General features: G+C 44.1%; 1 protein-coding gene across 4 annotated transcripts in view; it reads left to right on the plus strand.

Moving 5' to 3' along the window:
- Positions 1–227: 227 nt before the first annotated feature.
- The window catches only part of AK2 (adenylate kinase 2), a 39,652-nt gene continuing 14,424 nt past the window's right edge, over positions 228–25,455 (plus strand). Inside the window, exons 1-5 of one of the 4 annotated variants that reach the window (XM_068268835.1) lie at positions 228–400; positions 18,903–19,028; positions 19,112–19,222; positions 24,426–24,520; positions 24,619–24,691. In XM_068268835.1, the coding sequence (XP_068124936.1) occupies positions 308–400; positions 18,903–19,028; positions 19,112–19,222; positions 24,426–24,520; positions 24,619–24,691 (498 nt within the window). In that variant the 5' untranslated portion in view covers positions 228–307. Of the gene's footprint in view, positions 401–643; positions 690–18,902; positions 19,029–19,111; positions 19,223–24,425; positions 24,521–24,618; positions 24,692–25,455 lie in introns of those variants that run through there. The other 3 variants (XM_068268836.1, XM_068268837.1, XM_068268838.1) reach the window with 3 other exon arrangements.

Here is a 25,455-nt window from a genome sequence, read left to right on the forward strand (position 1 = left end):
CACACCAGCTATACGACTGATTCTGTAACAAACCCCGCCCTACAACAGCCACGTGTTACCAGAGCTCTAGGACAGTCACCTTGGCGACCTTCCACTTCCCGCCTTTACAGTACAACCCATAACCTATAGCTCTCCAATGACCTCTTAATTGGCTAAATATGGTCTGTAACAGACTTGCTGATTACCCAATAGGCGCGTTCTAACAAGGTTCGTCCACCAAGCTGGCCAATCAGGTTGGGCACTGGGAGGAGAGTCCTGTGTGTGTGAAGGGTCTCCTACTGCTGACGGCTCTCTCGTGTGAAGCATCATGGCTCCCAGAGAGGGTACTGAGCGGGGCTCCGTTATGGACGGGATCAGGGCGATTCTGCTAGGGCCGCCCGGGGCTGGCAAAGGGACGCAGGTAAGCAGACAAGAAGCAGGTGTCTCCCGTGTTCTGCACTCCTAACCAACGTGCTCTGCGCTCTTCTCTTTCCACTACTGTGGTTGCTGGGACACACGGGTTTTGCGTGCAGAGTGACGTATCGAGCTGTGATTGGACGGTAGACAGGTCTCTGCACTTCATTAGTACTTCCGTCTATCAATGAACTGAGGCAGCAGTGGTTTGGTTGGTGATTTGTGAATGCTGACAGTACGCCATGGGAAAGGGCGATCAGTACATACATTTGCAAGTACATTTAAAGGGAACCTGAGTATGGCAGCCTTTATATCCCAGTTTATCTATGTGTTCTCTGCTAAAGAAAAACTGTAACCAATGTGAGGGCCCATTCACACTTAAAATCCGCAAACCCATTTTGCGTAGGTGATTTTACTGCGATTAGCGAGGTAAAATCACTGTACACTCCTGCAATTCCTGATGATCGCAATCAGTGCTTGTTTAAGCATAACCACAATTGCTTGAGAATTGCGGCAAACTGCTGCAGGTAACATGTTTTGTGATTGCTGTTAATTGTGAAACGCCCACAATCGGCAGCAATCACAGCAGTGAGATCAGTGCCATAAAGTTATAATTGCGCTAGCGGTGACCTCCATAGTGTGAATGGGCCCTTAGGCCTCTTTTCCAAGGGCAGTTGATAGGCAGGAAATGCCTCTCAAACTCTCACGAATGCTCACTGCTGCCTGGTAACTGCTCAATGCTGCCCGTGGAAAAGAGGCTTTAGGGGCCCGTTCACACTACAAGAGCTTTTGAAATGCTAGAGATTTTAAAAGCTCTTGCTAATGCAATGTTTTTTTTTTTCCTTTACAAAATCACATCGCTCCAAGGTGAACACACACATAGGATTACATTAGCAAGAGCATTTAAAATATCAAGCGCTCAGAAAAGCTCATGTAGTGTGAACAAGCCCTTAGGCTGGATCCGCACTTGTCAGTTTTTCTGTATGGGAAAACTGAGAACTAATGTTAATGGTCTAGTTCACATTTGAATGTGTTCGTGTTTTTTTTTTGTTGTTTTTTTTTTCTCATGCAGAAAAACAATTGACCGCAATGCAGCACTGTCTGGCCTTTTTGCCATGGGCAGTTGATAGGCAGTGAAAAGCCTTTCAAACTCTCACAACTGCTTGCTGCTGCCTGGCAACTGCTTGCTGGTGCCTGGCAACTGCTTGCTGAGCACACAGTTCAACTGCCCGTGGAAATTAGTCCTCACACAACTCATGCAGAAAACTGATAGACAAGTTGAATCCAGCTTTAGGGCTCATTTCCACGGACAATTGAACTGCGTACACTGAAAGCAGTTGTGAGAGTTTGAGGCCTCTTTTCCACGAGCAGGTGAACTGTGTGTTCAGCAAGCAGTTATCAGGCAGCCTCAAGCAGTTGTGAGATTTTGAGGCCTCTTTTCCACGGACTGTTGAACTGTGTGTTCAGCAAGCAGTTACCAGGCAGAAGCAAGCAGTTTTAGGAGTTGGAGAGGCATTTCACTGCCTATCAACTGCCCATGGATAAAAGGCCTGAGAGGCTTTTCACTGCCCATAAGCTGCTTGTTTAAATAAGGCCTTAAGGCCTCTTTTCCACGAACTGTTGATAGGCAGTGAAATGCCTCTCAATCTCTCAACTGCTCACTGCTGCCTGGTAACTGCTTGTTGCTGCCTGGTACCTGCTCACTGCTGCCTGATAACTGCTTGCCGAACACACAGCTCAACAGTTCGTGGAAAAGAGGCCTTAAAGGGAACCTTAACTGCCGTGGAAAAATAAATTCACTTACCTGGGGGCTTTCCCAAGCCTCCTGCAGCCGTCCTGTGCCCGCGCCGGTCCTTCGGTGCCCTCCGGTCTCCCTCCGCCGCTAAGTTTCGTTTTCGGACGACTGCCAGTCGTCCTCGGGCCTCTTCCGCATTCCTCGTCGTAAACTGCAGTAAAGCGCGTCCGCATGACGCCAAACGCGTCATGTGCATGACGCCAAACGCGTCATGCGGACGCGCTTTACTGCAGTTTATGACGAGGAATGCGGAAGTGGCCCGAGGACGACTGGCAGTCGTCCGAAAACGAAACTTAGCGGCGGAGGGAGACCGGAGAGCACCGAAGGACCGGCGCGGGCACAGGAAGGCTGCAGGAGGCTTGGGAAAGCCCCCAGGTAAGTGAATTTATTTTTCCACGGCAGTTAAGGTTCCCTTTAAAGGAATTATCAGGCAAAAAAAAAAGTTTCACTTCCCTGGGGCTTTTACCAGCCACCTGCAGCTATCCTGTGCCCTCTCAGTCACTCACTGCTGCTCCGGTCCCCCGCCGGCAGCTAGTTTTGTTTTTGCCGACCTCAGGGTCGTAGGGCCGCATTGCGTACATTTTTATGCATTCCCACTGGTGCAGGAACATTAACACATACATTTTTACGCGTTGGTGGTTCAATGCGTAAAGTTTCAACGTGTAAAAATGTATGTGTTAATGTTCCTGCACCAGCGGGAATGCGTAAAAATGCAATGCGGCCTGCCGACCCCAAGGTCGGCAAAAACAAAACTAGCTGGCGGGCGGCTTCCTCCAGCCCACCATAGGGTGTGAGGTCCCCTGACGTCCTCCTGGCTCCTCTCCGTGTGCCTCCGCCAGCTCCCGTTACCGGCGACACCCGGGCCTGGATCCTGACGCATGGTGTCATCACACCACCCACTACCCGTCATTTTTAGCGTTAGAAAACCACGCATGCGCAGACCTGTCACGCCGGCCGGTGTGATGACGTCATGCCCGGGTGTCGGCAGTAACGGGAGCCGGTGGAGGCACATGGAGAGGAACCAGGAGGACGCCAGGGACCTCGTGGCCTACGGTGCGCTGGAGGAAGCCTCAGGTAAGTGAAATCTTTTAATTTATGTCACTGCTCAGGGTCCCTTTAAGCGCTGGCGATTTCAGAAATCGCCCTAAAAGCACTTGTGCAATGATTCCCTAGTGTTCACATATGAGCAGTTCGATTCTGATCCGCTCACCAAAGGGCTGCCTGTACCATTTTTCTGGGTGATTTGCCTATAATGGAAGGTATAAGGAAACCGCAAACGCTTGAAAAAGCGTCTTGCAGAGCGATTTCCCCAGCGTTTTCATGAATACATACATTGTATTTATTAATTTTACCGGGTACAAGAGTTCTCTCCTGACTGACGTCAGGAAGTGAAAAAAAAAATCTTAAAAAAGCGCTTTATACAGTGCAGGGAAAGGAGATTTAAAAAATCGCAAAAAAATGCTCAGCACTTGAAAAAGTGCTGGCGATTTTATAGTGTGAACATAGCCTTAGGTTGTTAGAGACTAAAACAAATTGGAAGCTAGGTTATGGATAAATGTATTTGTATTAATTCAGTTATTATTGTCTATTTCATTAGTATTCTTACACTATTGGCCGTTCTGAACTGTACACTGAATACATCCAATTGTATCCGTGTTTCTTAAGGCTCATACACACATCAGACTATAGTCTTTGGAAAATGAAAGATCACAGACCAATTTTACCCCCTTCCATGTAGTATGAGAGCCATACCTACACAGTCTTTTCTATGGAGCTGAACTCCCCATCAGAAAAAAATCTTTGCAAGATGCTGCACACATAGATGCTGTACAGACACAAAAGATCAGTATCTGCAAAAGATCTGTTCCTGCCAAAGATCCGTTCCTGCAAAATGCATTCATAGTCTATGAGATCTGCAGATCATCATACACACCTTGTTTAACTGACATTCATCTGCAGATCAGACAATCATATGCAGATCTGAAAATCCATCCTGGTGGATCTGGTCTGCAGATCATGGCCGGATTTCCGCACAGGCCGCCTAGGCCGGTTCCTAGGGCGGAAACCTGCCGACAGTAGAGCTGGGGCGGCTGTCGCACACAAGCAACAGATCAGCTGTTTAGCTGCCTGTCTGCTGCCGCGCTGTCCTCCAGTTTATCCTGCGTGGTAGTGCACACACAGAGAAAGGAGCGCTCTGCCTCTTCTCTCTCACTCTGAGAGGCGGGGCTGAGCCAGCAGACCGGGAGGTTTGAGCGGAAGAAGGAAGAGGCAGACGAGTAAGCTCAGCAGCATGTGAAGGAGGTATTGCTGAGTCTGCTGACAGCGTCAGGGACAGGGAGTGAGACATGTGCAGTGTTCTCCCCAGAATTTTTTTCCAGCCGGGTGGCATGAAAAAGTAGCCGGGTGGTGAAGTAAGGTCATGCTGGGTGGAAAGGGATGGTCACATCGAAGCGGCAAATTTATTTTGGGTCCCAACATAGTCACCTATGTTGAAAGCTGCGATTAGCAGCTACAGCTGGAAATTTGTACAGGTCGTAGCAATTTAAGACTAAAACTGAGTACCCACGAAAAGATAGATCACGGAATTCCATTATGAACAATTGTTCTATGATCTATCTTTGAACATTGGAAGCGGAGTTATGTGACCAACAGGACGTAAGCAATAGTTCAAATGAAACCATGTTTTGCTAAAGTCCAATGACTTTAGTAGAAATTATTGTTTCGTTTGAACGATCATTTCCATTGTGATCCATCAGAACGGTCCTTTAAAAAAAAAGTGAGCACCACGGTTCGTAAGCCATCTGAAACTTGTATAACGAATCTCCATTAAATGATCATTACGTAATGTCATGCTGTTTAATTTTTATGTGGATATGGACCTTTTGGACTGAGATCATAACCAATGCCTGCTGTACCAGATGATTGTTATTAAGGTGTGTGTGTGTGTGTGTGTGTGTGTGTGTGTGTGTGTGTGTGTGTGTGTGTGTGTGTGTGTGTGTGTGTGTGTGTGTGTGTGTGTGTGTGTGTGTGTGTGTGTGTGTGTGTGTATCAGCTTGGCAGACAGCTTGGCTGGGGAAAGCACAATGAGCTGTGTAGCAGTGTAAATAGATTTTCACAGGTCAGCAGCAGCTGTATCCCCCAGCTCACTCCCCCCCTGCCCTGATTTCTCACCTCGCTGTTTGATTTCTGGACAGACACGTGGGAAGTAAGTTAAGTTTACAGCGTGAGGGCAGAGTCCTTCACCCATTGTCTGTCTAGCATTCTCTGATGTTTACTTTGAAAACAAGAGGCCAGCATGCCAGTGGATGACTGATAAGATCACTCTAAGGAGCCCCTCGGGAAAGCATCCTTGTTTTCTCCCCTCTCGCACCGCTTTTAGAGCCAGGAAAACACACAGACCCAGCGCGGCTTGAAGCATCGATAGCAGCCAGTAGCACATTAGCTCAGCTGACCCACGCGACAGGGCACGCCCCCCACTGGTGAAGCTGTAATGTGACTGGCCAACAGGGTAGTGAGAGGCAGAGTCTCCTGAGCTGCATGACACAACGTCATACAGTACTTCCCCTGTCCCTCCCTCCTTACCACCCACAGACAGGAATTGAGGCGTAGAGCGGGTATAGCGTCCATGAGCGACAGCGGGCTGCCTGCAGAAGCAGTTCTGCTGCGGATGGCGGCTGATTGGCAGCCGGGCGGTGAGGAATTTCAGGTGGGCGGAGCGCCCCGCTAATTGGCTCTAGGGAGAACACTGATGTGCTTGCACGGTGCACTGCAGTGCAGATTACTTGTAGCTTCAGAGGGAGAGAGATGTCTGTGCAGATTACAGGCATTTTCCTCATTTGCAGAACGCTGCCTATTGCTAAACTGCTGTGGAGAGAGTGACCAGCTGTCTAACGTCTACACCACAGCTAAGAGCAAAGAAGACTATGTGGAAAAATGGAGGAGTGAAATAAAACAGTCACAAAAGCTAGCCATATACCAGTCTCTACAAAGAGAATATAAAATGGCCCCATACCTGGAAAAGCTGCAAAACTCTCAAGAGAGAAAAATCCTGAGTGTCTACAGATTGAGTGCTCACAACCTCGAAATAGAGTCTGGGAGACACAGACAGACGTACAAACCCAGGGAGGAGAGACTATGCCAACACTGTGAGCAGAAGACCCTTGAGGATGAAAGCCACTTCCTGCTGCACTGCCCCAAATATACTGCAACCAGGGACACTTACTTTAAGAAATTGTCGGAACTATTCCCAGACTTTCTCACACTAGAAGATGAGAGAAAAACATATATCCTACTGGGAGAAGAGGAATTCACAGTGACAATCGCTGCACGCTATGTCACAGCATGCCACAGACTGAGAGGAGCATAACGGAACTGTAAACCTAAAAATGTCCACAGACTGCTTAGCCATTGTCTCCCTACCCCACCCCCTCCCATGTCCCCCTTTTTCCCCTTGCTTTGGCAATACCTGTATGAATCTTTGTCATGCCAATAAAGCTATTTTTGATTTGATTTGTCTATCAGGTCTATCAGTTCTATGTTCATGCAGACAGCCCTGTCACTGCTATCTTGTTTAGTTAATCAGCAGCTTTCCTCTTCTCCCCCCTCCCTTCCACAGCAATTAACCTTTAATTCTCTCACTGGTTTCTTTGTTACTTGTTTTGGTCTTCAGGGCACAGATGAGAGAGAGAACACTATCCTCTATAGCACTATACAGAGTACATAGTCATGTCACTCAGACTGTCCTAAGAGGAGCTCACACTCGAATCCTACAAATAGTCATAGTCGAATGTCATACCATATTATTATTATTATTATTATTATGTATTTATATAGCACTGACATCTTCTGCAGCACTTTACAGAGTACATAGTCATGTCACTGTCTGTCCTCAGAGGAGCTCACACTCTAATCCTACCATATTCATAGTCTAATGTCCTACCATATTATATTTATATAGCACTGACATCTGCAGCACATTACAGAGTACATAGTCATGTCAATGACTGTTTTCACAGGAGCTCACTATCTAATCCTACCATAGTCTAGTGTCCTCCCATGTTATTAGTATGTGTTTATATAGTGTTGACATGTTCTTCAGCACATTACAGAGTACATAGTTGTGTCGCTGACCATCCTCAGTCAGTTTAATCACTATAATCTTTTAATCAGTAACCCTAACCTAATACTTAATGTTATCCATTTCCCCATAACCCTATTCTCAAATTACTAGCCTCACCCTAAATTGCCAAAAGGCCTAGGTATTAATTTCCCCTAAACAGCTTTTTTTTTCATAAATTCCATACCCTAATATCCTGATCCTTCAGAATTTCTAACTTCTGTCCTTTCCTATGTCCGATAACCCTATCCGTGGCCATAAAAGATACAATTCTCCAGACAATATTGATCAAAAATGATCATTCGAAACCACTAATGGAAAAGAAATTTTATCAGATTCATGGAAAAATTAATGGAACTGTGTCAATCTTGTTAAATTGAATAGCAGCTTTCTTTCCATTTGTGGTCCTGAATGATTGTTTTCGATCGCTATTAAGATTGAATTGGACTATCAATCATCGAGAGAATTGTATTAATTGCTACCTTAACCCCGCTGTTGTCATGGGGCGGCTGGAGGTAGTGGGCCTTGGGCAGTAAAAAGTACAAATCCGGCCCTGCTGCAGATGAATGTCAGTTAAACAAGGTGTGTATGATGATCTGCAGATCTCATAGACTATGAATGCATTTTGCAGGAACGGATCTTTTGCAGGAACAGATCTTTTGCAGATACTGATCTTTTGAATGTGTACAGCATCTGTGTGTGTGCAGCATCTTGCAAAGATTTCTGTCTGATGGGGAGTTCAGCTCCATAGAATAGACTGTGTAGGTATGGCTCCCATACTACATGGAAGGGGGTAAAATTGGTCTGTGATCTTTCATTTTCCAAAGACTATGGTCTGATGTGTGTATGAGCCCTTTGGGTGCATACACACATCAGACCATAGTCTTTGAAAAATGAAAGATCACAGACCAATTTTACCCCATTCCATGTAGTATGAGAGCCATACCTACACAGTCTATTCTATGGAGCTGAACTCCCCATCAGATAGAAATCTTTGCAAGATGCTGCACACAAAGATGCTGAACACATTCAAAAGATCTGTTCCTGCAAAAGATCCGTTCCTCCAAAATGCGATCATAGTCTATATCTGCAGATCCTCATACACACCTTGTTTAAAGCCTCATCTACACGCGTAGATGAGGCTCCGAGGGACCGCCTCTTCCACGTCCCGGCTCGCCTGCGCGTGCGCCGGATTCGATACCCGCTCGCCGATGCGCCGCTTATCTTCCGCTCGATTCCCTGCCATTGTCCCCTCGCGGGGAACGAGCAGGGAATCGGCGGTAGCAAGATCCGACCTGTCGGATCTTATCAATCAAGCCACATCAGCGGCTCGATTGATAACACACATCGGAGCCTCATCTACACATGTAGATGAGGCTTAACAGACATTCATCTGAAGATCCATCCTGGTGGATCTGCTCTGCAGATGAATGTCTATTAAGATGTGTATGAGGATCTACAGATATCATAGACTATGAATGCATTTTGTAGGAACAGATCTTTTGCAGATACTGATCTTTTGAATGTACTACAGCATCTTTGTGTGCAGCATCTTGCAAATTTCTATCTGATGTGGAGTTCAGCTCAATAGAATAGACTGTGTAGGTATGGCTATCATACTACATGGAAGGGGGTGAAATTGGTCTGTGATCTTTCATTTTCCAAAGACTTTTATCTGATGTGTGTATGCACCCTTAGAAAGCAAATTTTTTACAGGTTAATGTTAGGAATTGGGCATCATTTTAATGGGTGAAGGTAATTAATGTGTTGCTGTTGAAGTGGGGGATTATTTATAAGGGGTAAGGGCCTGTTTCCACTACACGCAGATTGGATGCAGAATGATTGCAGAAAAACTGACTCCAATGAATGTCTATGGGAAAATCTGCATCAGAAAAGTCGCATTTAGTGGAAACAGGCCCATAGTCATTCATTGGAGTCAGTTTTTCTGCATCCATTCTGCATCCAAACTGCGTGTAGTGGAAATAGGCCTAAAGGTGTTATACTGATGGTGGGCAGATGGGGAAACGGCAGGTGACTATGGAAGAAGAGCAGGGGCCTGATTTAAGGTCAGGAGCCTCGTACACACGCATGATTAAAGTGGGCTGAGGCGGCCAATCAGTCAGGCGTGTGTACAGTAGCTTTCAACCGTTTCTCCGCAAACAACACACCCAGTGGATAAACTTGTGCGAGCGACGGCCAACTTTGTGGCTGCCCCTGACCTGCCCGCTGTGACTTTGTGCTTGTGCAGCCCGGCTCAGCCAACAGGCTTGTGCAGGTCTGCTTTGAATAGAATCAAACTTTTTGAATTAAATGTCTTCTAAGCTTTTCTTTGTAGGATTATGGTATGCTTGTTATACATTTTGTTGAGATTGTATATACATATACAAAATGATACTTGCTGATAGACACTTTAGGGACACTTGTATTTTGTCCTCTGTACAAGGACTTGTTTTGCAGACCTTCACATGCCAATAAGTAGTTTCCACTGTGGATTTCGTGGACTTCCTAAGCTTCCATTGCTCCTGCTACTGTATGCAAAGTCGTGGTGACCTATGAGCACAGATAGTAGTTACTATCTATGGCCCTAAACTAGTATTATAATACATGACTGATACTTTGGGTTTCTAGCAAGTCTTACCTTGTATGGACTGTAGGAAGATGACTCATAATGTCTAGCATGAGATCATAGAAAAATCATATTTAAGGGCTCGTTCACACTTGAGGTGGTTTATTTTTTTAAAAAGCTGCCGACTTTCCAAAATCGCTCTGAAAGCGCTTACACCATGCTTTCCTATGCGCTAATTTAGATTGGGGCATTCCGTTCGCTTTCCGATCTGAAAAGCTCAGCATGGATCATTTTTGGGGCAATTCCGCCTCAATGGAAGTTATAAGAAAAACGCAAAATATTTACAAAATCGCTTTGTGCAGCATTTTGCGCGTGCGTTTTTAAGAATAAATTTTTTAATTATTTATTTATACTTATAAAGCGCCAACATATTACGCAGCGCTGGACATTAGTTTAGGTTACAGACAATATTTAGGGGTGACGTACAGCAATATGACAATACAGGAATACAAGAAAACCAGATCATGCAGCACAGTATGAGTACCAGGTAATGCTTAGTCAGTCACTGGATGGGAGCATGGAGATTAGGCAAGTTAGGTTCACTCAGATGCATAGCATGGGTTCACAGTAATGGAGGTCCATGATCAGGTAGGACACAAAAGGAGGAGGACCCTGCCCAAAGGCTTACAATCTAGAGAGAGAGGTAAGGACACGGAAGGTAGGGGACCAGAGTTCAGCTGTGGGTTTAGAGCCCTTGTGAGGGTTGTAGGCCAGAGTGAAAAGGTGAGTTTTGAGGGCTTTCTTGAAGATGTTGAAGGAGGGGGCTGCCCTAATGGGTGGAGGTAGGGAGTTCCATAGTGTTAGAGCAGCTCTTGAGAAGTCCTGGAGGCGTGCATGGGACTGGGTGATGCGGGGGGGGGGGCGGTTAGCGAAGGTCATTGGAGGAGTGGAGTGAGCAGCTAGGTGTGTACCTTTTGAGTAAGATCGAAAATGTAGGTTGGACAGGTTTTGTGGACAGATTTGTAGGTCAGACACAGTATCTTGAATCTGATTCTGGACTGGATAGGTAGCCAGTGGAGGGATTCAAGGAGGAGATCTGCCGTGGTGGAGCGATGGGAGCAGTGGATAATTCTGGCTGCCGCATTCATGATGGACTGCAGTGGGGCTGTTCGGGTCATAGGGAGACCAGATAGCTGGGCATTGCAGTAGTCAAGGCGGGAAATTATGAGGGCATGGATGAGGAGTTTGGTGGTGGCAGAGGTCAGGAAAGGGCCATTCTTACAGATGTTAGGAAGGTGGAAGTTGCAGGACTTTGTGAGGTTTTGGATGTGGGGAGTGAAGGAGAGTGCGGAGTCCAGGGTGAGACACCCAGACAGCGGGCTTGAGAGGTAGGGCGAATGGTAGTGTGGTTAACAGTGACATGCACATCTGGGAAGTTCATAGATGGCAGGGGTGGGAAGATCATAAATTCCGTTTTGTCTAGATTTAGTTTCAGGAACCTAGCGGACATCCAGGAGGAGATGGCTGATAGGCAGGAGGAGACCTTGTCCATGGTGGATATGTCAGAGGAGTGGAGATAGATCTGGGTATCATCTGCATACAGATGATAGTTAAAACCCAAGGAGAAGATAACCTTGCCAATGGAGGATGTGTATAGGATGAACAGTAGGGGCAAAGGACCGAACCTTAGGGGACTCCCACCGAGAGGTGGTTGGGGGTGGACGAGGACTCATTGAAGGCGGTCGTGAAGGAGCAGTTGGAGAGGTAGGATGAAAGCCAGGACAGGGCGAGATCGTGAATGGCCATGGACTGGAGGGACTGGAGGAGTAGGGGATTATCTACTGTGTCAAAAGCTGCTGAAAGGTCAAGGAGGAGGAGAATGGAGTATTTACCTTCAGTTTTAGCTAAGGCAAGGTCATTGACCACTTTGGTGAGAGCAGTTTCGGTTGAGTGGGCAGGCCGAAATCCAGATTGCAGTGGGTCCAGCAGTGAGTTGGCATTAAGGTACTGGGTCAGGAGTTTGTGAACCAGACGCTCAAGGAGTTTTGAGGCAAAGGGGAGGAGGGAGATAGGACAGTAGTTGGAGGGTAGCGAGAGGTCGAGGGAGGATTTCTTGAGCAGGGGTAGTACAGTGGCCTGCTTGAAGTCTGAGGAGAAGGTGCCTGTGGATAGGGAAAGGTTGAACAGGGTAGTGAGGACTGGGGCCAATTCCGTGAAGTGAGGCTGGAGTAAATCAGAAGGGATGGGGTCAAGGAGGGAAGTTGTGGTATGGGAAGTCTGCAGTAGGTGGTTGACTTCCTCGGTGGTAGTAGGAGTGAAGGATGTGAGGGGAGGATAGGGTGGAGGAGGAGCTGGTTGGGAGGGGGTGGGAGGTGAAGATTGGATATTTCCTGGCGGATGGAGACAATTTTGTTGGTGAAGTGGGTATACATTGTATTTATTCTTTTCCGGGTCAAAGAGTTCACTTCCTGACTGCGTCAGGGAGTGACTTAAAAAAATCGCTCTATAAAAGCGCTTTTAACAAAAACGCATCGCCCACCCAATCGCTGGGAATCGCAAAAAAAAAAAATCACGTCAAACGCCCAACCCTAACGCGATCGGAATGCAGTGTGAACAAGGCCTAACAGTTTCTGCTTTATGCCTTCTTAAGTAATAAAAGGTAAATTCAACATTGTTGCTTTTTGTTTTCTTTCTAAGATTTCCATTTCCAAAAAAATAGTGAAAGCTGTTACAGCATAGTAATTTTGTCTACCTCCCCCTCTCCCCATTTCCAATTTTGTAAGTAGAAAAGGTTTATTACTTTACTGCTGTAGAACAATACAGTCAAGACCTGTGACCCAATAGTTTAAGTTGTGTACAAGCTTCTTACATGGGATTGCCAGAAATAATAATTTTTCATCAGCCTCTGTACAGATCTCTGTGGTAGTCTCTGGGAAATGTCATAACTTATAGCTTTGTCCCTAGATGCTTAAGGGAGCCTCTTTATTTTTTTTTACCCTCTCCTCTCTGTAGGTCAGTAGATGTTTTGCTGAGCTTGGATAAATTGGCTTTGGTTGTGTGCAGCATATCAGGCAAAATAATAGTAAACTGTTTCAGCTGGTACAAATCTGTTACCTGTATGGTGGTAGATAGAATGGTTGTACACTGTGGTGTAAACTGTGAACAGCCCATTGATTTTACATTACTGTGAGTTGGGCTGCGTTACAGGCTGCTGGGATTGGGATGGTAACATTTGATCAGTGATTGGCCAATCAAAATTGTATGTATGCACCTTTAGGTATACTTTCACTGCATAGCATTAAAGTGGACCTGAGCTCTTGCACAGGACAGAAGGAAAACGTAGATAAATGCATCCTGAATGTATTTAGAGAGTTTAGACTGTTAAATTCCCCCTCATTTGTGTCTAATCACAAGTTGTAATCTGATCTCTCCCTGTGTCACATGCCTGCCATGGCAGAGATGGCAGATAAGGCCATTTGAAAGCACAGGATGTTAGAGGAACTTCAGCCTAAACAAACATACTGTCATTAAGTTACATTAGTTATGTTAATTAAAATAGATAGGTAATATAATCTCTTACCCACCCTGTTTTAAAAGAAAGGTAAATGTTTGATTTCATGATGACAGCCATCTTTTTGGTTGAAAGGAGGTGACAGGGATCATGGGACACAGTTCCAACTGTCCTGTGCGCTGATCACCCTTCCCAGTTGCTAGGCAACATGAATAACAATATAGGAAATCCCATCATGCTCTGCACAGCATCAGGGAAAAAAATCCCTGGCTTTTTTTCTTTGATGGGTGGCGCTTAGGTAAAAATGCAGCTAAAAATGATGCTTTGGTAAGAAAAACAAAATTCTGATGCTGTGAAACCGTTAAACACCAAGCCTTTTCAGTGCTGCTGAGTAGATTTTTAGTCCGAAGGTGCACTTTAACAATATGTCTGCTTCCATAAATCAGAAAGTAGAAACTGTGCAGATTTATTGCAGGATTTGTATCAGCTGTAACAAAGAAATGTTTTTTGTTTAAAGGTTATTATGCTGTTGTGTATCTTTTTTAGGCTGGTTTCACAGTGGGACGTTAAAGTCCCACGTTACAGCAGCCAGTAACGCAGCCTAACTCGCAGCACTGTAAAATCAATGTGCTGTTTCACAGTGTACACGTTGCGTTACATAGTAACACAGCACGTTTAAACAAAGTGCTGCATGCTGTACGTTATACTGGGCTAAGCCACGTTAGACTATTTGCACCTGCTCAGTAATGTTGCAGGAGGTGGTCTCCCCTCCTCCTCCACTGCCAGCCACATGGCTAATTAATATTCACTGCACTGAGGAGACTCTTGGTGGGACTGTAGTGTTGTCCGGATCATGAACGAATCATTCATTTGATCCGGATCTTTTTTGTGAGTCGAATCATCCGGATCATCACAATGAAAGATTCGGTTCACAGTGGATGTCTGTGTGGAAGAAACAGGAACATACAGAATGTACAGTGCAGGGAAAGTCCTGTCTTGCTAATCATTTCACCCAGTCTGCTTCCCTAGTAAAATGATTCAAATGATTAGGTTCAAAGATCCGGATCTTTTCAATGATCCGATTCAAATGATCCGAATCCTTAAAAAGATCCGGACTTCCTATCGCTAACCTGGAGCGGCTGCTTTGAGAGCTGCATAACGCAGCGCAATCTAACGTCCAACTTCAACACCACCATGCGTTGCGTTAGGGGCACGTTATGCGACCATAACGTCCCCTAAAACGCAACATCTTGGTGGGAAAGTAGCCTTAGAGCAGAGAGGAGTTCTGAGTTCAGGTCCACTTTAAATCAATACTATACACTTTCTTAATTTAAGTGGCTACAGATGTATTTTACAAAACAGATGGTGGGCTGGCACACATCTACAACTTGCTATCATTTTTAGATATGATTGCAGTGCAGTCGCTGCTGAAAGAAAGCCTTTTGACCTGATTCCAGCTTCTGAACTTTGACTGCAAATATACTGATACAGAAGTGTGTGAAGCTTCACTGCCAGATGACATTGCCTCAGAAACATTCTCTCTTCTCATAGGCCTGGTGCACACCAAAACCCGCTAGCAGATCCGCAAAATGCTAGCAGATTTTGAAACGCTTTTTCTTATTTTTCTGTAGCGTTTCAGCTAGCATTTTGCGGTTTTGGGAAGCGTTTTTGGTGTAGTAGATTTCCTGTTACTGAACAGCTTCTGTAACAAAAACGCCTGCAAAACCGCTCTGAACTGCCGTTTTTCAGAGCGGTTTGCATTTTTCCTATACTTTACATTGGAGGCAGAAACACCTCCGCAATCCAAAAAAATGCCTCACCCCGGGATTATGCGTTTCAGCAAAACGCCTCCCGCTCTGGTGTGAACCACTCCATTGAGATCCATTGACCAAGCGTATCCGCAGCCGCAAGCGGCTCCAAAAACACCACAAAACCTGCTCGGTGTGCACCAGCCCATAGAGATGGTTAATGAGATGCTAATAATTCTGAGTTGATATATTTTATGCAGCTTGAAACATTTAATTGGTCTATTTCCAAGCTGTATAAAATCTGTATCTGATTTGAATTATTAGCAGCTTGCTATCCATCATGGTGGACTCGACGTTTGTCCAAGAATAATCTTTTTTTGTTCTGATAACAGAAAATCTATCTTGCAACAAATGGTTGGTTGCTGTTTACTGTTTCAGCCATTGCCTGTAAATACCCTCATAAAATGTTCAACTTATCCCACTGATCAGAGCAATAATGAAATATATTGTTATATTTCTGGGTTTCCTTATTTAGGTCTCTAGAACAGTATTTTTTTTAAACCAAAAAACTGAAATGTATTACCCAGTAAAAGTAATCCAGTAAAATTGTAATCAAAATAAATAGAAGCAGTAAAACAACATAAGAGCATAGTTGTATCATCTAGATGGGGGGGGGTTATAATAATAAAAAAAAATAATACTCACTCACTCACTCTCACACACATACTGGGTTGCAAAAGTATTCGGCCCCCTTGAAGTTTTCCACATTTTATCATATTGCTGCCACAAACATGAATCAATTTTATTGGAATTCCACATGAAAGACCAACACAGTGGTGTACACATGGAAAGTGGAACGAAAATCATACACGATTCCAAACATTTTCTACAAATAAATAACTGCAAAGTGGTGTGTGCGTACTTATTCGGCCCCCTTTGATCTGAGTGCAGTCAGTTGCCTATAGACATTGCCTGATGAGTGCTAATGACTAAATAGAGTGCACCTGTGTGTAATCTAATGTCAGTACAAATACAGCTGCTCTGTGACCGCCTCAGAGGTTGTCTAAGAGAATATTGGGAGCAACAACACCGTGAAGTCCAAAGAACACACAAGGCAGGTCAGGGATCAAGTTATTGAGAAATGTAAAGCAGGCTTAGGCTACAAAAAGATTTCCAATGTACAAAGTTGGCCTTTATGGAAGAGTGGCAAGAAGAAAGGCATTGTTAACAGAAAGCATAAGAAGTCCCGTTTGCAGTTTGCCACAAGCCATGTGGGGGTCACAGCAACCATGTGGAAGAAGGTGCTCTGGTCAGATGAGACCAAAATAGAACTTTTTGGCCAAAATGCAAAACGCTATGTGTGGCAGAAAACTAACACTGCACATCACTCTGAACACACCATCCCCACTGTCAAATATGGTGGTGGCAGCATCATGCTCGGGGGGTGCATCTCTTCAGCAGGGACAGGGAAGCTAGTCAGAGTTGATGGGAAGATGGATGGAGCCAAATACAGGGCAAACTTGGAAGAAAACCTCTTGGAGACTGCAAAAGACTTAAGACTGGGGCGGAGGTTCACCTTCCAGCAGGACAATGACCCTAAACATAAAGCCAGGGCAACAATGGAATGGTTTAAAACAAAACATATCTATGTGTTAGAATGGCCCAGTCAAAGTCCAGATCTAAATCCAATCAAGAATTTGTGGCAAGATCAGAAAACTGCTGTTCACAAATGCTGTCCATCTAATTTGACTGAGCTGGAGTTGTTTTGCAAAGAAGAATGGGCAAGGATTTCAGTCTCTAGATGTGCAAAGCTGGTAGAGACATACCCTAAAAGACTGGCAGCTGTAAGTGCAGCAAAAGGTGGTTCTACAAAGTATTGACTCAGGGGGCTGAATAATTATGCACACCCCACTTTGCAGTTTATTTATTTGTAAAAAATGTTTGGAATGATGTATGATTTTCGGTCCACTTCTCACCGCTTTGTATTGGTCTTTCATGTGGAATACCAATAAAATTGATGCATGTTTGTGGCAGTAATGTGACAAAATGTGGAAAACTTCAAGGGGGCCGAATACTTTTGCAACCCACTGTGTATATATAACACACACACACACCACACCACACCACACCACACACACATACACACACACTCTCTCACCTATTTAGCAACATGCTCAGAGTCCTCCATCTGTCTCCACTAGTTGTAATCAGAAGATTCTGATGCTGTACATGATCATCTTCCGTGGCCTCCATACTTCCGGATTCACTGGTACCCTCTAGCTGTGCACGTCATGCCTGACGCAGACATGCTTGCATCATTAGATCACGCATGACATGCGTAAGCTAGAGCAGTGTTTCTCATTTTATTGGTATGTACCCCTTTTAATACCCTGTATTCACCAAGTACACCCCCCCCCCCCCCCCCCCCAGCATAGTAAACATTATCACAAGTACCCCTTGACAAATATATTTAATCATAGTACATAATTGGTTTAATCAATTTCCAAACATTTACTATTACTTTTAATTAGCTAAAACACAATTTTTTTTGTTGTTTAAATAGGATTTATCAATTTCTAAAACTCTAAATTTGTTATTTTTGGTTAAGTATATCAAGCCAGAGTACCCCCTGGAACCATCAGAAGTACCCCCTGGGGTATGCGTACCACATGTTGAGAACCTAGGAGCTAGAGGATGCCAGGAACTACGGAGGCCATGGAAGACAATCATGTAGAGTGGGGCCATCTTCTGATTACAGCTGGTGGAGACAGACGGAGGACTCCGAGCACATCGCTGGATAGGCAAGAGCATGCAGATGGCAGTGCAATGAGTGTAGCTGGGTGTATAGCTGGTGGGTGCAGCAGGAGTTAGTGTAGCTGGGCAGTAAAATACTGCATTTGTTGTTTTAGACTCTTCTCCCCCCCCCCCCCCACCCCCCCCCCAAAAAAGGGGAAAAAAGGCTTCAATTCATGAAGGCCTGTCTGGTAAAAAGTGTAAGCAGCTGTGTTCTGCTACAGTGATGTTCTCTCAGTTGGTTGTATTGTTTCTTCAGGTGTTCTGCCTAAAACAAGAGCCTTCCTTTGCTAGAGCTGCTGGTACAACGTACAAGAGTAAAAGGCATCCCTTTAGATCTACATGCATGCCACTAGAGGGCCCCCTCTCTCGGTCCATACATGTACACAACTAAAGGAATACTGAGAAACCTCTATGAAGGTTTTCTGCTCCTGCATCATTGTTTCCCCCCCGCCCATTCTGATGTCCCATCCGGCAGTATATCAGTACCAATGAAATGATGGGTTGGCTCCTCCTATTGGCTGTCTCCTTTGCCTGTCCATTTTACCGAATGGCTCTCCATCCCAGAGCTGTAGGTAACTAACAAACATCTCCCTTGTTTTACCAAATGCAATAATCTTTGTGAATTGACATTTATAGAGGTGTGTGTATATAGTACTGCAGAAGTCCGGAATCTATCTCGATAATGGGTAATTTTTCTTTTCCATGCAATAACAACCTTTGTGAATTAAAATTTGACATGTTTGGTAAAATCGTCTGTTTTCTGCATTACTGAATACAGTAATTCTTAGTGAATTGAGCCTGAAGTGTGTACTTGGTCTTATGACTTTTACTTTTGTGCAATTAACTGATGTGTAATAAGGGTTTTTTGTTTTTTTTTAAAGTTGATTCTATACTGTGGTGCTCTGTACCCTTTTTTTGGGACAAATTAAATTTAGTTATAGATATAATTTCTTTTAATGACTTGTTATTGATTACAGGCTCCAAAACTGGCAGAGAAATACTGCGTGTGCCACCTTGCCACAGGAGATATGCTGAGAGCTATGGTAGCATCAGGATCTGAGCTGGGACAACGCCTAAAAGCTACAATGGACGCAGGGAAACTGGTTAGTGTCTCATTTACCTGCTAGAATACACATTGCACTGCCATTCTGTGTGTTATCAGTTGATCAATGTGTTTTCTCTTTAGGTCAGTGATGAAATGGTGGTAGAGCTGATTGAAAACAACCTGGATACACCACCGTGTAAAAAGGGATTCCTATTGGATGGATTTCCTCGCACTGTCAAGCAAGCCGAGATGGTAAAGCCTGCTTTTATATTAAACCAACTTGTATGATTTTCAGTTTAACAGATAATCTTGTTTAGCGAAAGAAAAGTATAATACATAAAAAACATAGGGCCTATTTATATGGAAGTTGAAACCTTAAAGAACAAGCGACACCCATGCTAACCTAAAAAAAAAATATATATATATATATATATATTGCTGCAGCACACAACAGGGGCTCTTGGTTACGCTTTAACGCGTTTAAGCTCACCAACTGCGCCAAAGTGTCCCCGATCTGGTGAGTCCTACTCTAACCAGGCAAAAATGCTAGTTTTTATCAGCGTTTTAGTGGGAACCATGCCAAAAGCCCAGGGGTCAGCTAAATGGGAGAAATGAAATTAAAAACACCTCACCTTCTACTAGCTACTAACTGAACTATGAGCACCGCTCATTTATATGCTTAAAGCGTAACCAAGAGCCCCTGTCACTATTTTCCTGTTGTGTGCTGCAGCACCCTCTGTATTTATATATTTCTTATGGAGATTGGGGCTCTCCAGTGCTGCGTGCATGCTTTGCATAGTATTGCATAAAATTCGGTTTGTGCTGCTCAACCCTTAGCATATATATATATATATATATATATATATTATAATATTTATTTTAAATAATTTTCCTCGCTTCTGGTTCCCTTTAAGGTCTCTGTTACACTTGCTTTGCGTTACCCTGTTTTACCGCAGAGTAATGCAACGGCAATGCAAATCAATGGGGCCTAGCACACTTGCCACGTCGCATTGTGCCGGAAGTTTCTGAATTGCAGTCGCAAAGTCTGCAGCGTGTTGCCGTATGACTTTTGCAGCGGCAGAAGTCATTGGAGTCAATGCGCGACGCAGGAATTTCACCTATGGGATTGCGATGTATTTCGGCGTGCATGCACATATCCACGTGAATCCCAGTGACGTATTTCCTGCCCAGCAAGGAGTACGTCCCTGAGCAAGGGGCTACATAGCATATGACCCTGTCGGCGCACTCTGACACCTTTCTGGAGATGGGCTGATTGCCATCATTCTGGACGGGCTGTATAGTTCACAGAACCAAGGAGTGGATTTTGAGCTTGATTTATTAAGTTTATTCAAGGCTAGAGACCATAAGTGATTCAGAAAACATGGCTGTGTTTGTTTGTTTGTTTTTAAGCGATTATCTTCTGCCTGATGCACACAATGCTATTTCCCGTCAGACCTACCGTAGCGATAACTTCCGACGTGTCCGATATGCTCCAGATCAAGGACGCAATCATTTTTCAGATCAGTACTTCACAAAATCGATCCTGTTCTCGGGAGCAGATCGGACATGTTGGAAAATATCGTTTTGACCTGTTGATCTGATGGGAATTGGCATGGCGTACCAGGCATTCGAGGTGACCAGCTTGCAACCCTCAAGGCTTGTAGTCTATGTATTCCTATAGTGTGAGATTTGGTTAGAGATGGTCAATGAACCAGTACCATGAAAGTATGCTTCACCGCCAGTGTAAATGTGCATATTGCCCGGTAATGGCACAGCATGCTGTGTGTTACCTTGTGGGAACTACACTACACACCGCACTCAGTGTGAAAGCTTCATAGGAATGTCGTCAACAGACACTGTGTGAAAGCACCCTGTAAACTAGCCAATTGATTAACATTAGTTTAAATCAGTTTTTCTGTGCAGAAAATGCGTACAAAAACAGTCAAGTGTGTTTCCTGCCTAAAGCTACTGATAGATGGCCTGAAGCCAAAGAATAGGTATGAGCCTGAAAGCAATTCTCTGCTGACTGAACTTTAGAGCCGTGATTGAACAATGTGATGCTGTGGTGTGGGGCATGTCTTCACACAAGTATGTTTGTAGCATAACGATTACTGCAGCAGCCAGTGGCTTTACAGCTATTTGATAGCTGACATGGCAGGCCTTATGGCGGTGGGTATCAGATGCATTTACTAGCTCCTCTTTCAGTGATGCTGCTATTTTGAACTTGGGTCATTCCCATGGCACAATATGTTTTCATCTGCAGGAATAGAAGTAAAGCAATCTCTGTATTAAATTATGTGTTTAATTTTCTATTAAAGGTAATGCAAATACCCAGCTGCTCATTGAATTTTTACACCGCTGAATGATTTGAAGTAGTTAAGGTTTAGTTCTTTTAAACTGCATGTTAGGTTTTTTTTTTTTTTAGTTTTTCATCCGCTTTAAAAAAAAAAAAAAAAAAAAAAACTATAACAAGTAACTTGTCTATATATCTTATCTAAAGTTTATATGGTTTACACAGCAAATATAGCTGCAAACAGTTTTAATAGAATATGATTATTTATTCCTGTGATACAATGACAGCAGCCATTGTAAACATTACACAGAGGCAGGCTTATCTGTATCTTGAGCCATCAGCCTAATCCCCTCTCCTCCTCACTCCTCCCCTCTGCCTTTGAAATCAATGGCTAGTAACCCCTCCCCCTCCTCCTGCCCAGACTGAGCTCCCATGAGCCCTTACTACTGCCAAGGCTCTCTGAAAATCTGTGGGTGTGGCTTTTTTAGTTTATAGGGAATTGGAGTATTAAAACAAAAAAAATAAAGTATTTGGCTTGAGTAATGCCCTATAAGCAATAGGAAAGGAACACCATTATGCAATGTGTAAAAGTTCACCTCGGATCCACTTTAACAAGTAATAGTATAGTTAACTGACAATTACTTTCATTTCAATATATCACATCCAACTTCATGTTCGATTAGGCCCGGTTCACATTAGCGGTGGCCGTCCGGAATCGCCGTGCCGGAGCCGGACCGCTTTCAGAACGGACGGAACGGACGCACGGCATGGCAATGAAAGCCTATGCGTCCGTTCACATGCGTCTGTTCTGCCGGACCGGAGCCATCCGGACTCCGGCGTCCGTTCCAACATGCGCTATTTTTTGGTCCGGCTCCTCCGGCAGCCGTATCCGGAGCGGAGCCGGACTGCACCATCCGGCCAATACAAAGCAATGAGAGCCGGAGAGCGCACAACACACTGGCTACAAAAACCGGACGTTCTACCCCACTTCCTATGCCTTTTGGATGGGGACCACATGGGCCCAGCGAAGAGTGGGGCAGCAGCGATTTCATGCTGGAGCTCTTTTTGCCAGCAACATGTCTGATATGTCTGAAGGAGGCGAACAACAGAGAGAATTCCCAGGTTTACGAGTAAAAAATGCCTGGATCCATGGTCCCAACTGCAGTCTCTGTATCCACGGATGGTCTCCACACGTCCACCTGTCTCCAACAATGACCCCAGACCCTTCTGCTGACCTCCCAGACCCCAGGTAATAAAAGGATGTTATCTCCTTAAGAAACCGGATCCGGACCGCAACCGTGTTCACACCGCACGGAAACCGGATGCAAACGGACCGGATCCGGACAGGAACCGTACGGATCAGGTCCGGTCCGGATACGGTGCGGTCCGGACATCCGGTGCGGTTTTTACTAAACCGCAAGTGTGAACGGGGCCTTAGCATCTACTCTACACACAAGTATACATTACAGTTTTGATTGCAAAATGAATGCTGAGATTATTCAGGTTTGTTATCAATCATCCATCATTTCAGCACAACCCCCTGTCAATACATCTAACTTGCTGTGGGTACCCTTGTCAAAAGTCGCAGCAGAATGAAAAATTGCTTCTTCCTGCATGCCTTTTAGTGCAGCAAACAACTGGGATGTCTCATTCTATGGAAAAAAAGTTAAATCACAAGCTCAACTCTATGTAAACAAACATGCAGCTACACTGTTCCCTTTCTTCTGTACTGTATTGGCTATGTTTACCCTAGACATAACCCCATACAAGCCTAGAAAGGAAATCGTGGGCACTGTCGCAGTATGAAACCAGGGTTGTTTTTTTTGGGTTTTTTTTTCTTTTCAATCCAGTGTGTTAGCAACAACCATAAAGTCACCATGTGCATTGCAAGTATTTTTATTAAATACTGTTACATGCTTTTCTCCATTTGTGTGCTGCAGGTACTGACAAAATTCCTCTTCTCTTGGTGGAGAGGAGCAGAGGTACCTAGATAACGAGGGTGTTGCTGTGGTAACGTGTGTCTGAACACATATTACCATAGTCATGTTTGTGTTACCCTGGTAATAGCGTAATATGTGCTTAATCCCCTGGCATCTCTATCAGTATTGGTAAAATTGCTCTGTGCTCCCAGTGCATAAACATTTTACCAGACATACATGAATTGGACACTTCTTTCTAGCACACGAGCTGCATAGAGGATGCTGAGACTGACCAAACAGTTGCTTTAAACATTTAACAACCACACCAAATTACATCTCTGCAGTAAATTTCGAGCTTGTCAGTGAGGAGACATTAAAGCAGGATTCCATGAATGTAATTTAAAACTGCCCCATAAGTTACTATAAAAATACTGTACCATCTAATAGTTTGGTAATTGGGGGTACTCAAATATAGTCTTTTTGTGTAAAACAAAAAAAAAGTGGTCTTGAAATACTGATCATGTGAACAGAACCTGCTGTGAGATTTGGATTGTAGGCTCTGTTGGCGTGGCTGCTACATATCCACTATTCAGACTGCAAGGGGAAGGGTGGCACAGTCTGAGTCTATTTGAGAATATTGCAGCCTACAGCACAGACTCTTTAGCAGAAGCCATGCAGAATTTGACATTCGCAAAGGAAGGTAGAATTGAAACTCTGCAAGCCATTTAATAAAATAATGAATAATACAAACATGGTTTATATGCCACGTACAAAACGAAGTGCATTTTAGATTATCATATATTTCACACAGTGTGAATTTAAAAAAACAATTCTGAACCAGGTCCTTAGAATTAATAGAACAAAACAGAGGTGCCTTTGTATTGTGGAATATAAAATAAAGTTGTGGGGTTTTTTTTGTGCCTCTGTTTTGTTCTACTAATTGTAGATCAGGAAAAGGGGGCATCACCCCTCCACCAAGGGTGGGCGAATTTGCAGAGAGCGACTTCTTAACCTGAGTGGGGTCTAGTTTAATCTCCCCACCTGCCTTTAGCAGTAACCCACACTTGTTAGTATCTTCTGTCTCACCCAGCCTGATCTTCATTTACTGTACTATTGAGGCCTCTTAATTTTCTTTTTGTTTTTACAGGACTTTAGAATGTAAGGTGTTTTTATTTATAATTTCCTAGGTTGCAGATTGCGCATTAAAGTGAATTGTCTTGTGCTCTTCCTTGTTGCTCTGTAGCTTGATGGTCTTCTTGAGCAACGTCAAGAGAAGTTGGATTCAGTCATTGAATTTAGTGTAGATGACTCTTTGCTTGTGCGGAGGATCTGTGGCAGGTAAGAGTAACTCAATATTTTGTTTGTTTTTCCAATAGTGCAACACATCAGACTGTTAGCCTTTTGTAGTGAATGACTCTTGTCTCTTGCCGATCTAGGCTGATTCATCCATCGAGTGGGCGATCATACCACGAGGAGTTCAATCCACCCAAAGAGCTTATGAAGGATGATGTAAGTGAATGTTCCAAACACTATGCTAGATCCTATAGACATTTCTTCACGTTTCTATGTGACAGCCATTAGAAACGCTGGGAAATAAGCAACCTAGAGAGCCAGAAAGTGTTTGAGTCTGTGCCTGTGGGGTCCTACAGATTTTAGATACAAATTGGCTCCCATTGAATGGCAAAAACATTTGTAGCTATGTCCCATCAGACCATAGCAAGGCAGAAAATGTGTAAAATAGCAGTTTGATTCTAGTCCCATGCAGCACCTCCAGTTCTTTTTGTAATAAATCCTGGATTACCTAAGTTTATAGCACAAAGATAATTTCACTGTAGTTGCTGCACATCACTACAGATGCATGAATACTGTAATCCCCACTATGATCTAATATGACCCAGGTAAGCGGTACAAAGCAATATCACTTATTAACAGATACATTTTGTGTAGAATCCAGTCCAGTTTTTCTGAGATGCACTTTCCAACCTTTGTAAATATGGCTGGGATTCTATAGTAGCTGCCTGAACAAGAGCCATCTCCATGCTTCCTTTAGTGTATTTACACTTAATTGGTTTTCTTGTTTGGTGCTAAACTTAGTCCAGAGCAGCAAGATGGCACATTTTACTTTTCTGTTGCTTTCCACTGTATTTGGAAGCATTGTAATCTGCCACCGATGCAGTGTACACTGCTGGAATGCTGTTGAATTGTGTTCAGCAAACTAAATGCAGCATCTGGTATTTTTGAAATTAAAGCCTGAACATTTTAAACTGATGCAC

The sequence above is a fragment of the Hyperolius riggenbachi genome, chromosome 2, assembly GCF_040937935.1.
Source record: "Hyperolius riggenbachi isolate aHypRig1 chromosome 2, aHypRig1.pri, whole genome shotgun sequence".
Lineage (NCBI taxonomy): Eukaryota > Metazoa > Chordata > Amphibia > Anura > Hyperoliidae > Hyperolius > Hyperolius riggenbachi.